At 47.0% G+C, this 14,671-nt stretch overlaps 1 protein-coding gene across 7 annotated transcripts in view; it reads right to left on the bottom strand.

Moving 5' to 3' along the window:
• Nucleotides 1-14,671, bottom strand: part of LOC141048736 (phosphoglucomutase-1) — a 115,980-nt gene that overhangs the window by 81,406 nt on the left and 19,903 nt on the right. For 5 of the 7 annotated variants that reach the window (XM_073544665.1, XM_073544664.1, XM_073544662.1 and 2 more), the window contains 3 exons: nucleotides 12,578-12,664; nucleotides 9,712-9,874; nucleotides 9,073-9,188 (listed from right to left, as the gene is read on the bottom strand). In XM_073544665.1, coding sequence (XP_073400766.1) covers nucleotides 9,073-9,188; nucleotides 9,712-9,874; nucleotides 12,578-12,664 — 366 coding nt within the window. The remainder of the gene's footprint in view (nucleotides 1-9,072; nucleotides 9,189-9,711; nucleotides 9,875-12,577; nucleotides 12,665-14,671) is intronic. The other 2 variants (XM_073544660.1, XM_073544667.1) reach the window with 2 other exon arrangements.

Below are 14,671 nucleotides of genomic sequence, written 5' to 3'. Positions count from 1 at the left end.
GGAAGGGACCGATTCTGGAAATATTTTTGAGCTGGAGGCGACAGGAGGTGGAGAGAGATTGGATGTGCAGTTTGAAGGACAGGGCAGAATCAAGGATTACTCCGAGGCAGCGGACCTCCAGTACGGGGGAAAGCGTGATGTCATTAATTGTTATAGCTAGGTCGGGTAAGGAAGATCTGAGAGATGGGGGGAAAGATGATGAGTTCAGATTTGTCCACATTGAGATTGAGGAAGCGAGAGAAGAAGAAGGAGGATATGACTGATAGACACTCCGGGATTCTGGACAGCAGAGAGGTGAACTCTTTAGTAAAGAGTTATGGTGTAATTGCAGAATAGAAGGATGATTGGGTCCTGAAGTGGATCCAGTGTTTCCAAATGTTATTAAAATTATCAGAGCTGTGATTTACTCTTGCTGCTAATTCTTCTTCTTGCGAGTCTCTCGCCAGTGAGTATGAGCCCTAATTGTGGATACTTCTTCCCAAAAAGGTTGAAGGATCTGACAGGACCCCCAGATGTGGATATAATAATAATAATAAATTTTATTTCTATAGCGCTGACATATTCCGCAGCACTTTACATTTCGGAGGGGACTTGTACAGACAATAGACATTACAGCATAACAATAATCACATACAGTAGATTATAACAGATACCAAGAGGAATGAGGGCCCTGCTCGCAAGCTTACAATCTATGAGGAAAGAGGTAGACATGAAAGGTGGGTGGTAACAGTTGCCCTGATTGTATGGACCAGCCATAATGTTAAGTGTGTAACAGTACAGACGCAGAGGGCTAATGGATGCATAAAGCATGTGGGAACATGATGCGAGGAACCTGGTTATGGTAAAACTTTTGACTGTGCCACATAGGGATAGATTAGGTTAATGTGCTGAGGCGGTAGGCCAGTCTGAATAAATGCGTTTTCAGGGCACGCTTAAACTTGTGGGGATTGGGGACTAATCGTATTGACCTGGGAAGTGCATTCCAAAGAATTGGCGCAGCACGTGTAAAGTCTTGGAGATGGGAGTGGGAGGTTCTGATTATTGAGGATGCTAACCTCAGGTCATCAGGAGAACGGAGGGCGCGGGTAGGGTGGTATACTGAAACAAGGGAGGAGATGTAAGGTGGTGCTGAGCCATGGAGGGCTTTGTGGGTGAGGATAATAAGTTTATACTGAATTCTGGAGTGGATGGGTAGCCAGTGTAATGACTGGCACAAGGTAGAGGCATCGGTGTAACGATTGGTGAGGAATATGATCCTGGCAGCAGCATTCAAGACAGAGTGGAGAGTTTGGTAAGAGGGAGACCGATTAGAAGAGAGTTACAATAGTCGAGACGAGAATGAATAAGAGAAACAGTAAGAGTTTTTGCGGAGTCAAAAGTAAGAAAAGGTTGAATTCTAGAAATGTTTTTGAGGTGCAGATAACAAGGGTGAGCCAGTGATCGAATGTGGGGGGCAAAGGAAAGCTCGGAGTCAAGTATGACCCCAAGACAGTGGGCATGTTGCTGGGGAGTAACAGTGGAACCACACACGGAGATGTCAATGTCGGGTATAGGTACATTAGTAGAGGGAGGAAACACAAGGAGTTCAGTCTTTGACAGGTTCAGTTTCAGATATAGTGAGGACATGATGTTAGACACAGCGTTTAGACAATCGCCAGTGTTCTCTAGAAAGGCAGGCGTGATGTCCGGAGAAGAAGCGTACAATTGGGTGTCGTCAGCATAGAGATGGTACTGGAAACCAAATCTACTGATTGTTTGACCAATAGGGGCAGTGTACAAGGAGAAGAGGAGGGGGCCTAGAACCGATCCTTGAGGGACCCCAACAGTAAGGGGAAGGTGAGAGGAGGAGGAGCCAGCAAAAGATACAGTAAAGGAGCGGTCAGAGAGATAGGAGGAGAACCAGGAGAGAATGGTGTCCTTGAGGCCAATGGAATGGAGCATAGTGAGGAGGAGCTGATGATCCACAGTGTCGAATGCTGCAGAGAGATCCAAGAGAATTAGCATGGAGTAATGACCATTTGATTTAGCTGTTAGTAGATCATTAGAGACTTTAGTGAGGGCAGTTTCAGTAGAGTCTAAAGAGCGGAAACTGGATTGGAGAGGGTCGAGAAGAGAGTTATCAAAGAGGTAGCGGATAAGACGGGAGTGGACCAGGCGTTCCAGGAGTTTAGAGATGAAGGGAAGATTAGAGACAGGTCTATAGTTAGCGGCACAGTTTTGGTCGAGGGATGGTTTTTTAAGTAGTGGATGTATGATGGCATGCTTAAATGAGGGAAAGATACCTGAAGAGAGAGAGAGGTTAAATATTTTAGTAAGGTGAGGGGTGACAGCAGGGGAAAGGGACTGGAGGAGATGTGACGGAAATGGGTCACTGGTGCAAGTAGTTGGGCGAGAAGATGCAAGGAGCCTGCTTACTTCTTCTTCTGTGACTGGTTCAAAATCAGAGAGTGAGCTAGATGCAGTGGGGGAGGGAGGACAGTGCATGGCATGAGGTGATTGGGAGATAATTTCCTGTCGGATCTGGTCAATTTTTTCTTTGAAGTAATTGGCCAGATCGTCAGTGCGGAGCTCCGTGGTTGGGGCCTGTACTCTTGGGTTGAGTAGAGAATTAAAAGTGTCAAAGAGACGTTTCGGGTTATTGGACAGTGAGATGATGAGGGTGTTGAAATAGCTTTGTTTGGAGAGGTGAAGGGCAGTGTTGTATGTTCTAAGCATAAACTTATAATGGATGAAATCTTCGTGTAGATTGGATTTTCTCCACAGAAGTTCGGCGCACCTGGAGCACCGCTGCAGGAAACGTGTTTGCACCGTGTGCCAGGGTTGTCGCCGTCTGTGTTGTGGTGTTCGATGTATAGGAGGAGCAAATTCATCCAGGGCACTTTGAAGTGTTTCATTGTAATGCTTCAATGCAGAATCAGGACATGAGAGGAAGGAGATAGGGGCCAATGAAGACTGCAAGTTCTTCATAAGTTTCTGGGTGTTAATGGCCTGTATGTTTCTATAAGTCTGGACAGTGGGGGTGACCTGAGCAGCCTGGCAGTTCTTGATAGAGAATGAAAGAAGGTTGTGGTCAGAGAGCGGGAGAGGGGAGTTTGCAAAATCATCCACTGCACAAAGCCGAGAGAAGACCAAGTCGAGGGAGTTTCCGTCTTAATGCGTTGGAGAATTAGTAAGCTGCGAAAGGCCAAACGAGGAGGTTAGGGATAAAAGGTGAATAGCAGATGGGGAGAGGGGAAGAGCAATGGGGATGTTGAAATCTCCCATGATGAGGGTAGGGATGTCACAGGAGAGAAAATGTGGAAGCCAAGTGGCAAAATGATCCAGGAACTGATGGGAGGGGCCGGGAGGACGATACACCACCGCCACTCGCATGGAGAAGGGGGTGTAGAGTCTGACGGCATGGACCTCAAAAGAAGCGAAGACTAGTGAGGGATAACCTGAAAGGAACATTTTGGTGATAGGAGCAGACCAACGCCTCCACCAGCTCTATTGTCTGATCTTGGGGTATGGGAGAAGTGTAGTCCACCGTATGAAAGAGCAGCAGCAGCGGTAGTGTCTGACTGCTGGATCCAGGTTTCAGTAAGAGCCAGGAGGTTAAGAGAATTAGAAAGGAAAAAGTCATGAATGAAGGAGAGTTTGTTACACACTGAGCGAGAATTCCAAAGTGCACAAGAGAGACAGATGGCATGCAGGGAATATGGATATGGAATATGGATATAGCTGCCGCCATTCTCTCCACACCTCCATCATGTTGTCGCTGTAGCTTGGTGCCATCTATTGACAATTTTAATTGAATTCTCCTGGATACGTACACAATGTGAAGGGACCGTGGGAATTCCTATATATATTGTGATGCAGTAACCTTTGTTACAGCTAGGGGGCGCTGTGTGTGCGCTTCAGGATGCGCTTGGAGGTATAATTATGATGGTGAATTAGGGACTGGCATTATGGTAAATGGCCAGTATGTGTCGCAGAGGTTCTCTGAGCTGTAAGCCCAAAATGATGTGGTGATGCTGGGACTTATAGTTCCACAAGTATTTGTGTATTACTTATAAGGGTGGCTTATAGGGTTAGTCAAAGAGCTGGGCGGGAATTGACTAACCACACATGTACCGCCCATCCATGGGGGGTGGTTACAACCATATAATGTGACTGAGGTCTGGTCACATGGACAGAGTGTGTGTACCTGAATGGTTCAGGGTGAAAGGTCCTGTAAGGTCTGTGTTGGAAGATCCTGGGAGTAGGATTGGATTCCTGGAGCATGTGGTGAGACCTTGGACCTGGTGGCCTGGGTGTTGGACGAGTGTCCTGAATAGCACCCGGACAGGCCACATGTGTGTGCGGAGCCTGGGACGGCCCCACACTGAGAAAGACGCTGTCCTGTTGAGGACCTTGGACTGACGAGGAGCAAGTCTGTGGAGCAGGAGCTCCTGAGAGGTAACCCCGGGTATGGGGAAAGAACTATGTGCATTGACAATGGTCTGTTACTGAACTGTGCGGTCACCCGGTGACTGGAGAGAGTACGGCGTGACTAGTGAATGCTATATAAAGCCACACGTGATGAAATAATGGACTATGTGTAAGCCGGTGATGAGAAGCCTGACTTACAGTGCGGTTTATGACGCTTAAATAAACCGTATGGACTGTTTTGTAAGAAAAATCTGTGCCTGACGACATTAATTCGCTGCCAAGCGAGTGTTCCCCAACACACACAGTAGGCGCTACGCCACATTGTGTTTCAGTAGAGGAGGTACCCATGTCCTTTTCCCATTGAGTTAGGTATGCCCATTTTAGAGGTACATCAACCTTAAGCAAAGACTGACAGATTGTTGAGAGAATGCTGGTGGGTACTTTTGTTATGGTGCATAAGACTTCATAGGGCATTAAAGATCTATCAAGGTCAGTCAAGTGGTGTCGTTGACATAGGAAGTAGGAGAACTTTCCATATTGTAGGAATGTAAAGCTTGATAGCCCTGGTAGCTTACGTATTTCTTGTAGGGGGAGGAGCGTTCCATCTTCAAAGAATAGTTCAATCGGGATTTTAGCAGCTTGATGGGATGGGGCTTCTAATAAATCAGAGATTTTAGCTAATGATGAGAGAGGGGGAGCCAGAGCGTTACGTGACTTTCTCCAAATTGTAATTGTGGCTAGCCCACGAATATTTTTGCAGTCAGATGGTATTGGGTCGTCAGTGTGTTCCAGTAAAACAGATCGTAGAGGGGATGAAGACATTGGTTCTTCTACTCTAAGCCATTGTTTGTCCATTGAGCCCCTGATCCAACCTACTGTTCTGGCTAAATGTGGTAGTATTTTACAAGGTCCGGCGCCCCCCATCCCGCCCATATCCTCCCCTTCTTTCAAGAGCCACAATTTTTTTTTTTTTTTTTTTTTTTTTTTGTATCTTTCCCTTAATACAGCTGTACGAAGACTTAAGACTTTTTTTTTTTTTTTTTTTTTCTGAGGGACGATTTGTGTTTTCACATCAAGCTGCCTTTTTTATCTTGTGATCTATTGGAAAGCGGTTAACAAACAATTCCAAATGTGGCAAAATTGCCAGAAAAAAAAAACACGCAATGCCGCATTTTTTTTTTACGACTTGATTCTCCAGGTCGGTTTGATTGAGGACAATTTTTTTATTATTATAATTTAAGGAGGGGAGGAAAAAATAAAAACGCAGAAAGGAAAAAAACTGTCCTAGGCGGAAAGGGGATAAAAATGTAAATGGCCCGATCAACATTTTTAAAGGCCTTGCTGATTCCAATGGCCACTGTGAGGCTTTAATTGAAGGTGCAAAGTGGCTACCGAGGAGACAATTGCAAATTGTGAAGACGGGGGGCTCCCAGAGACCCCTCAGATGAGCTGTTCAGTAAATGCAGGCGGGTCGTGGCGGTGTCTTATATTCGGCAGTATATTTTATCCTCATGCACTCGGTGAATAAATGGCGCATTATTACGTCTGTAATGGCAGAAATAAGACGTTTAGCCGGCGCTCGTTCCTTTCGGTGAGTGGCGTCTACCCGGACTCATCGCTCAGCTGGCCGGGAAATAGCCGCCCATTGACCTGTAATGTAAGTGTCAGGCCGGGTACGATTTACAGGTGGTCGGGGGAGAAAACAAAAGCAGGAGTTGTTATTGGAAATGAGCACACGCCCCGGGAGAGCCGTGACTGCCGCATTTTCGGCCTGCGTTCTGCAATCATTTTATGTGTACTGGACGCCTCCCCGGGGAACAGTAAAGTGAGGCCGGCGCAATTTTCCCTTTATGGCTTTTAAATTTTTTTTTATTTTTTTTTTCAGGAAAAAAAAAAAAAAAATTAAAATAGAGACTCTAGTAAAGTCCGAACGAAGTAAAGGAGCGCTGATCAATAATAACGCTCTGCAAATATTGACTCTGGGAAGGGAATTTGATGTGTCCCCCACAGGAGAGGCCGAGCCTGTGATTTATCAACGTGACCAAAAGTGGCCTCCTAAATGAAAATCAATGCCGGTTTAGAGGGAGGGCGCCTCGTACCTCAACATGGTCTCTCCGAACGTGTGAATTAACCCTTTCCATTCTGCCAATGGGGCTGACTACACCGCCAGGCTTATTTAACAGGTGCACACGAGGTGGGCGCGCTGCCATCTCTGCTCCGGTCTCGTACTGGCCCCTGGCATAGTCACATTTCAGGGATTGTGTCTTAAAGGCTACGTACACTTTAGAAAATAATTTTTATATTATTGTTTATTTGATTCCTAACTTCAAAAATAAGCAACTTGCTAAATAGCTTTCCTTAAAAATTTCTACCATTTGCTGCGGCGGAACCTCTGTGAATACTTTATATACTTTATACTGCAAAACAGGTAAAAATCTACCAGAGCTCCCTGCATTGAGTATGAGGGTATGTTCCCCCGGTCAGAAAATGCTGGAGGTTGGGCACTGCATACATCCACAGCGTCCAACCCGCAGCGGCCAGATGTTACAGCATAGTGGATGGGATTTCAAGAAATACCATGCCCACTATACGTGCACCGGCACCCACGGCTTCCCTGGGGAGACGGGCATGCGGCACGTCTTTCTAGACCGCAGCATGCCTATTTATCTTGCAGAGATGCTCAGTCTAAGGAAACTAAATGCCACCACACAATGTAGGATGTGGTGATTCCGCACAGTTCAATGAACACATGCAGAATCACCTGCGTTCAAAAGCCGGCAACGCTTTGGCTGCAGCGGACATGTGCTGTATCCAAAGTGCTGCCTAATACTGAACATGTGCACATACCCTAAGAGATAGCAGAAGGCAGGGAACAGGGTTGTACACAGATCTGAAGAGTGGACAGAGGGGAAAGTAGGAGAAAACCGGCTAGAGACAAGGAAGAAAGGTCATGGAGAGGAAATAAGTGCAGGATAGAAGCTGAGCTGAAAGTGAAAACTACAGCACCCTGGAAACACACAGAACTCACATCCAGCCTATATTACTGAGAGAGGCACACAGAACTCACATCCATCCTATATTACTGGGAGAGACACACAGACCTCACATCCAGCCTATATTACTGGGAGAGAGACACAGAGCTCACATCCAGCCTATATTACAGAGAGAGGCACACAGAGCTCACATCAGCCTATATTACAGAGAGAGGCACACAGACCTCACATCCAGCCGATATTACTGAGACAGGCACACAGACCTCACATCCATCCTATATTACTGGGAGAGAGACACAGAACTCACATCCAGCCTATATTACTGGGAGAGACACACAGACCTCACATCCAACCCATATTACTGGGAGAGACACAAACTTCACATCCAGCCTATATTACTGGGAGAGACACAGACCTCACATCCAGCCTATATTACTGAGAGAGCCACACAGAGCTCACTTCCAGCCTATATTACAGGGAGAGACACGCAGTGCTCACATCCAGTCAGTGTCTGTAATACCGTGCAGCATGTAAAATCAGTTGCGGATGGATTTTTATAGCCGACTTCTTCTCACTTTGTAATACAAAATCTGAGTAATACAATCTAACATGCTGATTCTAGGTGAAATCCAAGGATTTAAAGCCATGTTCAGATGTGATTCTGTGGAATTGCAGCATAATATCTGCATCAAATGAAGGTATGTTACATGTGGATGGAGGGGGGAGAGCATCCCGAGAAAATCCACAACATGACTATTATTTTTCAAATTTCAAGAATTTGCAAAATGGATTTCACCCCTTCAATTTAACATCCTTTGTTAACCCGCAGCAAAAACTGCACATAACACGCAGAATTGTGGACCACGTCAAAAATATTCTGCTATGTGTGGCCTTACCAATAGGGGACCATATCTTAAAGAGACCCCCAATTCCTGAGAGATCTCGACCAGCTATCAGCTGTACTGTAACCTTATAAACAGGCTTCCAGTAATGCAGACACTGGCCCTGGGGCTCGATATGGCGGTATTGCACTCCATGTTTTAAAGATTAGCTTGTTGTGGGATTTAAAGGAAAGGCAGCAACCGGGAAGTTGTGTCATATACAATAATTATGTCCCCTGTTATTGCCCCCTGTTGCCCTTACAGAGAGCTACCATGACGATGTGTGATATGTCAGCGGGTAACTAATAGGAGGGGGTTCAGATGTAATCCTCCGGAATGGAAAACCTCTTGCAGCCATTGCACTGTGTGTCCGGTAGGAGAAGGTGGGAGCAGAGCATTTTGCACAGGGTGGCGGTGCCGTAGACAGTCGAGTGCAGTGCTGGGCTTTTTCCATCAGAATGAATGGCCACTGCTCTGTCCCCATCGTGCAATTCAGAGCCAAGGTCTCGGGATCTGAGGGGGTCCCAGAGTTTGGACCCCCAACGATGCACAAGTTATCAACTACTGATAGCCTGAGATCGTCCATTCTGGCTACGCCATCTCTTAAAAGCGTATATGGACAGGACTTACCTCTATGGACAACCTCTTTAAGAGAAAGAAACATGGCAGCTTAGCGGCCCCCCCCCCAGCAGCCATACTATATTACAGGTAATATTCGGCGATTGCGACCTGATATCTCCATCTCTACGGGTGAGATAGCAATAATCTATCTGTACAGCATTCATTACCTGCAGATCACTGGGCTCCACGTGTCTGGAAACCCTGAGCGGTCCCATAGTGATCACGGTGGACGCGGTCCCTTTGTAGTTTCGTGCTGAGGAAGGGCGCAACGATTTACTTTCCACTGAAATAATATACATTTATTTTTTTTTTACCCCAGACAATAAATTGAACACTATAAATGTATAGGCAGAGCCATGGCCAACTACAAATCACTGCTACCATTGGGGACCCTCAGGCTGCCACTGTTTCACCCCCATGCTTTACACTGCAGCTCTATTTGTTTAGAACAGCTGCACATGCTGGTCTTCAAAGAAAAATAGAAAGGAAAATCAATGTCCATTAAGCTTCAGTAAAGGCTCCTATGCACATTAGATGAAAGTCAGCCGAACCAGGCGATCATCTGATGTGTGGGGGGCTCCCGAGTCTCCATCAACAGATAACGTGGAGGGGGAGGAGGACTGGACAGCTGGAGATAAGACCCAGTCAGAGGAGTCCAACACACGAATGCTCGGCCGATGTACGGCAGAGTCTGGAGAGCGGATATCCAGCTTAAGGGAGGTCCCTCCTAAAGTAAGACCAGCAGTAAGTATACGCGGTGTGACCTCCCAGCCGAGCACCCGCTGCTTACATAATCCTGTCCTCACCTTTCCGTGGAGTTGTGTCGCCGTTACGAGGAGACGTAGATCTTTCAGGAGACGTTCCGATTTGGCTCCCAAATTGCTGACGTTTGGCCCGGCTATTCGCTTCCATTTTCTCAACTGCCACTTTGGCACATTGGTCACAGGTGCTGAAGAACTTGTTACAGAACTGCAGAGAAAAGCGGAAATGACGCTATAAAACGTGAAGATACGTGACGCTCTGATTAGATCACTGCCCTTACTGATCGTGCCTTGGTATATAGACAGCTTAGCCCTGATTGGAGAGACCCGACTGATAATGGCTCAATGTGGACAAAATTGAACTCATCATCTATCCTCCATCTCACCTAACTCCACGCTCTCCGCAACACCGGAAGTCCGCTGCCTCAGAGTCACCCTCGACTCTGTTTCGTCCTTCACACATTCAAGCTCTTGCCACCTTCTGTCGCCTCCAGCAAAAAAATATTTCCGGAATCCGTCCTTTCCTCAATCTACTAAAATGTTTGCGCACGCCCTCATCATCTCCCGCCTCAACTACTGTAACATCCTCCTCTGTTGCCTCACTGCTAACACTCTCACACGTCTCCAGTCCGTCCTTAACTCTGCTGCACGACTAATCCTCCCTCCTCACTACTCCTCTGCTTTTGCTCTCCTCAAATCCCTTCAATGTCTCCCAATTCCACAACGTATCCAGTTCAAGCTACTAACACCGACCTTCAGTGCCACCCATAATGTGTCATAGAATCATAGAATCGTAGAGTTGGAAGGGACCTCCTGGGCCATCTGGTCCAACCCCCTGCTCAAAGCAGGATTCGCTAAATCATCCCAGTCAGATGTCTGTCCAGCCTCTGTTTGTGTCTGTTCCATATATCTCCAAACTAATCTCCCGATATCTCCAACCACATAATCTACGGTTCTCCCAAGACCCCTTCTCTCCTCCACACTAATATGCTCCTCACCCACTTGCCTCTAAGACTTCTCCAGAGTATCCCCCATCCTCTAGTATTCTGTGCCTCAACATGTCCAATTATCCACCACAATCAAAACCTTCAGACGGTACCTGAAAACCCATTGAAAATTTCATCCGATCCCTCTCACCCGGGACACTCCTCATTCCAACTACTCCCTTCAGGACGTCGCTTCAGAGTCCCCAAATGCAGCACCAACCGCCATATGAACAGCTTCTGTCCACTCTCTGTTCAACGATTAAATCGTCATGTGTAGACTATATACTGTATCTGTCTTGTCAGATGTTACTTGTTGTATCTGTTGTTATATATTATGTTGCCTCTTTGCCACAAAGAATTCCTTGTATATATGTAATATGTACTTGGCGATAATAAATTTGATTGATTTATTGATTGATTGATCTCTTCAAGAAAGCTACAGCTTGCAATGAACCATATGCCACCTCACCACCACCAAAGCCGCCACCTCACTATCTCCTCACCACCATCAGAGCTGGCTCCTCACCGCCACCGGAGCTGACACCTCATGCCACGAGAAATGACTCCTCACCACCGGAGCTGCCTCCTCACCACCACCCGAGCTGACACCTCAACACCACCGGAGCTGACTACTCACCATCACCAGAGCCGCCACCTCACCACAACCGGAGCTGCCACCTCACCACCACCAAAGCCGCCACCTCACTATCTCCTCACCACCATCAGAGCTGGCTCCTCACCGCCACCGGAGCTGACACCTCATGCCACGAGAAATGCCTCCTCACCACCACCGGAGCTGCCTCCTCACCACCACCGGAGCCGACTCCTCACCACCACCCGAGCTGACACTTCAACACCACCGGAGCTGACTACTCACCATCACCAGAGCCGCCACCTCACCACCACCAGAGCCGCAACCCCCAACCTACTGCCTCCTTCCCTATTATCCGGTAGACTGTTAGCCTGCAGAGCCTGGGTTCTCTTCCCTCTGTACCGGTCTATCACTATTAGTTTGCGCACTGTAATTTCTATCTGTATTTTCTATATAACCCTCCTCGTGTACAGACCATGGAATCAATGCTGCTGTAAAAATAATCATAACAGGGAACAAAAGACCACATTCACCAGAGCATCAGATGGAAATAAGGTAGACTTTGTGGTTTGCCCATGCTACATCTGGTGAAGCAAAAAGATCTGTGTTATGTGTGCCTCTATACCGGCACTAATTAAAGAAAATGCCATTTACAAAGGCTGAGAGAGAATAAAAACAATCTTTTCTGATTATCAGTCTGAGTAATCATGTCGCCGATCACCCATTTTAGTCATTACTGTCAGAAGCACAATGCACGCTGCAAGCAAAGTAAGTGCTGCCGACAACAAGCATACTGCATGGGGTCAGAGCGATCGCATCAACCCCTGCTCTGCCCCCACAGTCTGTGTTGGTCTCATGTGAATAGGTTGTGAATGAGCCCTGATCAACTTGTATGTGGCCGATGGGCGCTCATATATAAGAAATTTAAGCATGTACATACACAGTAAGCCATCCGAGAGAAAAGAAATATCCAACATGTCCAGAGGGACGCACCAAACTTATTATATAGCGTCGATCTGATAAAATTGGCCCCGTAGTTTTAAAACAAATCGGACTTGGGTAGATATGTTTTCTCTGTCTGTAAACGTAAGTAGAGACCTGTCAATCAAGAAGCAGGACCCCGTACTGGACACTTTCCCTGTGCTACTTTATGTCCAAAGCTTTATAAAACCCTGAAACACTTCTGCGGTGCATTCAGGAAGCCTGTGACGCCATCTTTCACTGCCCATGGTTATGGCGGTATGAATCCACTCACAGGTTCCCATTACTTAGGTGATCAGCTACAAAATCTGATATGTTGTGATATGAGACGGCTTCTGTGTCTATGACTTACCTTGTTATAGTCCAACCGCCCGCCGCTGTTCACATCAGCCAGACGGAGAACGGAGCTCACCTCCTCCGGAGACATCTTCTCTCCCCTCTGAGGACAAGAACAAAGGTTTTACATCTTACCAAATAAGACAGATGGACAGATAGATAATAGATACATAGATACAATTACAATCCGGCTTCCGGCCACATCACTCCACTGAAACTGCCCTAAGGTCACCAATGACCTATTAACCGCCAAGGCCAAGCGACACTACTCTGTCTTCCTCCTCCTGGACCTGTCGGCTGCCTTTGACACAGTGGACCATTCCCTATTACTACAGACCCTCTCATCTCTTGGTATCACAGACTTGGCCCTATCTTGGATCGCATCATACCTAACAGACCAGACATTCAGCGTCTCCCACTCGCACACCACCTCCTCACCTCGCCCCCTATCTGTTGGAGTCCCGCAAGGTTCAGTCCTAGGGCCCCTGCTCTTCTCCATTTACACCTTCGGCCTCGGACAGCTCATAGAATCTCATGGCTTTCAGTATCACCTCTATGCTGATGACACACAGATCTACATCTCTGGACCAGATATCACCTCCGTACTAACCAGAATCCCTCAATGTCTGTCTGCTATTTCATCCTTCTTCTCTGCTAGATTTCTAAAACTTAATATGGACAATACAGAATTAATCAACTTTCTCCCATCTCACGTGACCCCCCCCCCCCCAATGGACCTATCCATTAAAGTACAAATTTGATATAAAGTCACTGCACACGTGAAGTTTGCTCAAGTGGAATATTTTTATTTGTATTTGACGGTGAAGAAGCGACAGCTGACGTTTTGGCCTCACAACGGCCTTTATCATATAGTCGCCCTTTATGGAAGAGAGGTTGCAGTCACCGGGTAAATAGTTTCCCTGATAGGCACTCACTGCACAGGTACGGCGGTGCCTGCACCTCCCACTGCCACCAATGATCGTAGTTTTTTGGCACACTTGCATAACTCTGGAATCTGGACTACTGGCCATAGAGGACGAACTACAGACTGTAGAAAAATTGCCTATCAGTGAAACTATTTACCCGGTGACTACAACCTCTCTTCCATAAAGGGCAACTATATGATAAAGGCCGTTGTGAGGCCGAAACTTGAGCTGTCGCTTCTTCACCGTCAAATACAAATAAAAATATTCCACTTGAGCAAACTTCACGTGTGCAGTGACTTTATATCAAATTTGTGCTTACGGGACTATCAGTTCCCTTCTCAGTAGCACCGTATATCTACATCACTTAGTCGAGTGCTAACCATCTTTACTATCCGTTATATCCATTAAAATAAACGGCTGCCCACTCTCCCCAGTCCCACAAGCTCGCTGCCTCGGGGTTATCCTTGACACTGATCTCTTTCAAACCACATATCCAAGCCCTTTCCACTTCCTGCCGACTTCAACTTAAAAATATTTCACGGATCCGTACATTCCTCAACCTGCAAAAACCCTAGTCCATGCTCTCATCTCCCACCCTGACTACTGCAACCTCCTGCTCTGTGGTCTCCCCTCTAACACTCTCGCACCCCTCCAACCTATCCTAAACTCTGCTGCTCGACTAATCCACCTGTCCCCCGCTATTCCCCGACCTCTCCCCTCTGTCAATCCCTGCACTGGCTCCCCATTACCCAAAGACTCCAGTTCAAAAAACTAACCATGACATACAAAGCCATCCACAACCTGAGTCCTCCATACATCTGTGACCTTGTCTCCCGGTACTTACCTGCACGAACCCTCTGATCCTCACAAGATCTCCTTCTCTACTCCCCTGTTATCTCCTCTTCCCACAATCGCATACAAGATATCTCCCGCGCATCCCCCCTACTCTGGAACTCTCTACCACAACATATCAGACTCTCGCCTACCACAGAAACCAAAAAGAGCCTGAAGACCCACCTCTTCCGACAAGCCTACAACCTGCAGTAACCACCGATCGACCAAACCGCTGCACGACCAGCTCTACCCTCGCCTACTGTATCCTCACCCATCCCTTGTAGATTGTGAGCCCTCGCAGGCAGGGTCCTCTCTCGTCCTGTACCAGTCGTGACTTGTATTGTTTAAGA

The sequence above is a fragment of the Dendrobates tinctorius genome, unplaced genomic scaffold (assembly GCF_039654945.1).
Source record: "Dendrobates tinctorius isolate UK_male_01 unplaced genomic scaffold, ASM3965494v1 ptg000138l, whole genome shotgun sequence".
NCBI classification, from domain to species: Eukaryota; Metazoa; Chordata; class Amphibia; order Anura; family Dendrobatidae; genus Dendrobates; species Dendrobates tinctorius.
This window is presented reverse-complemented; position numbering and strand designations above follow the sequence as displayed.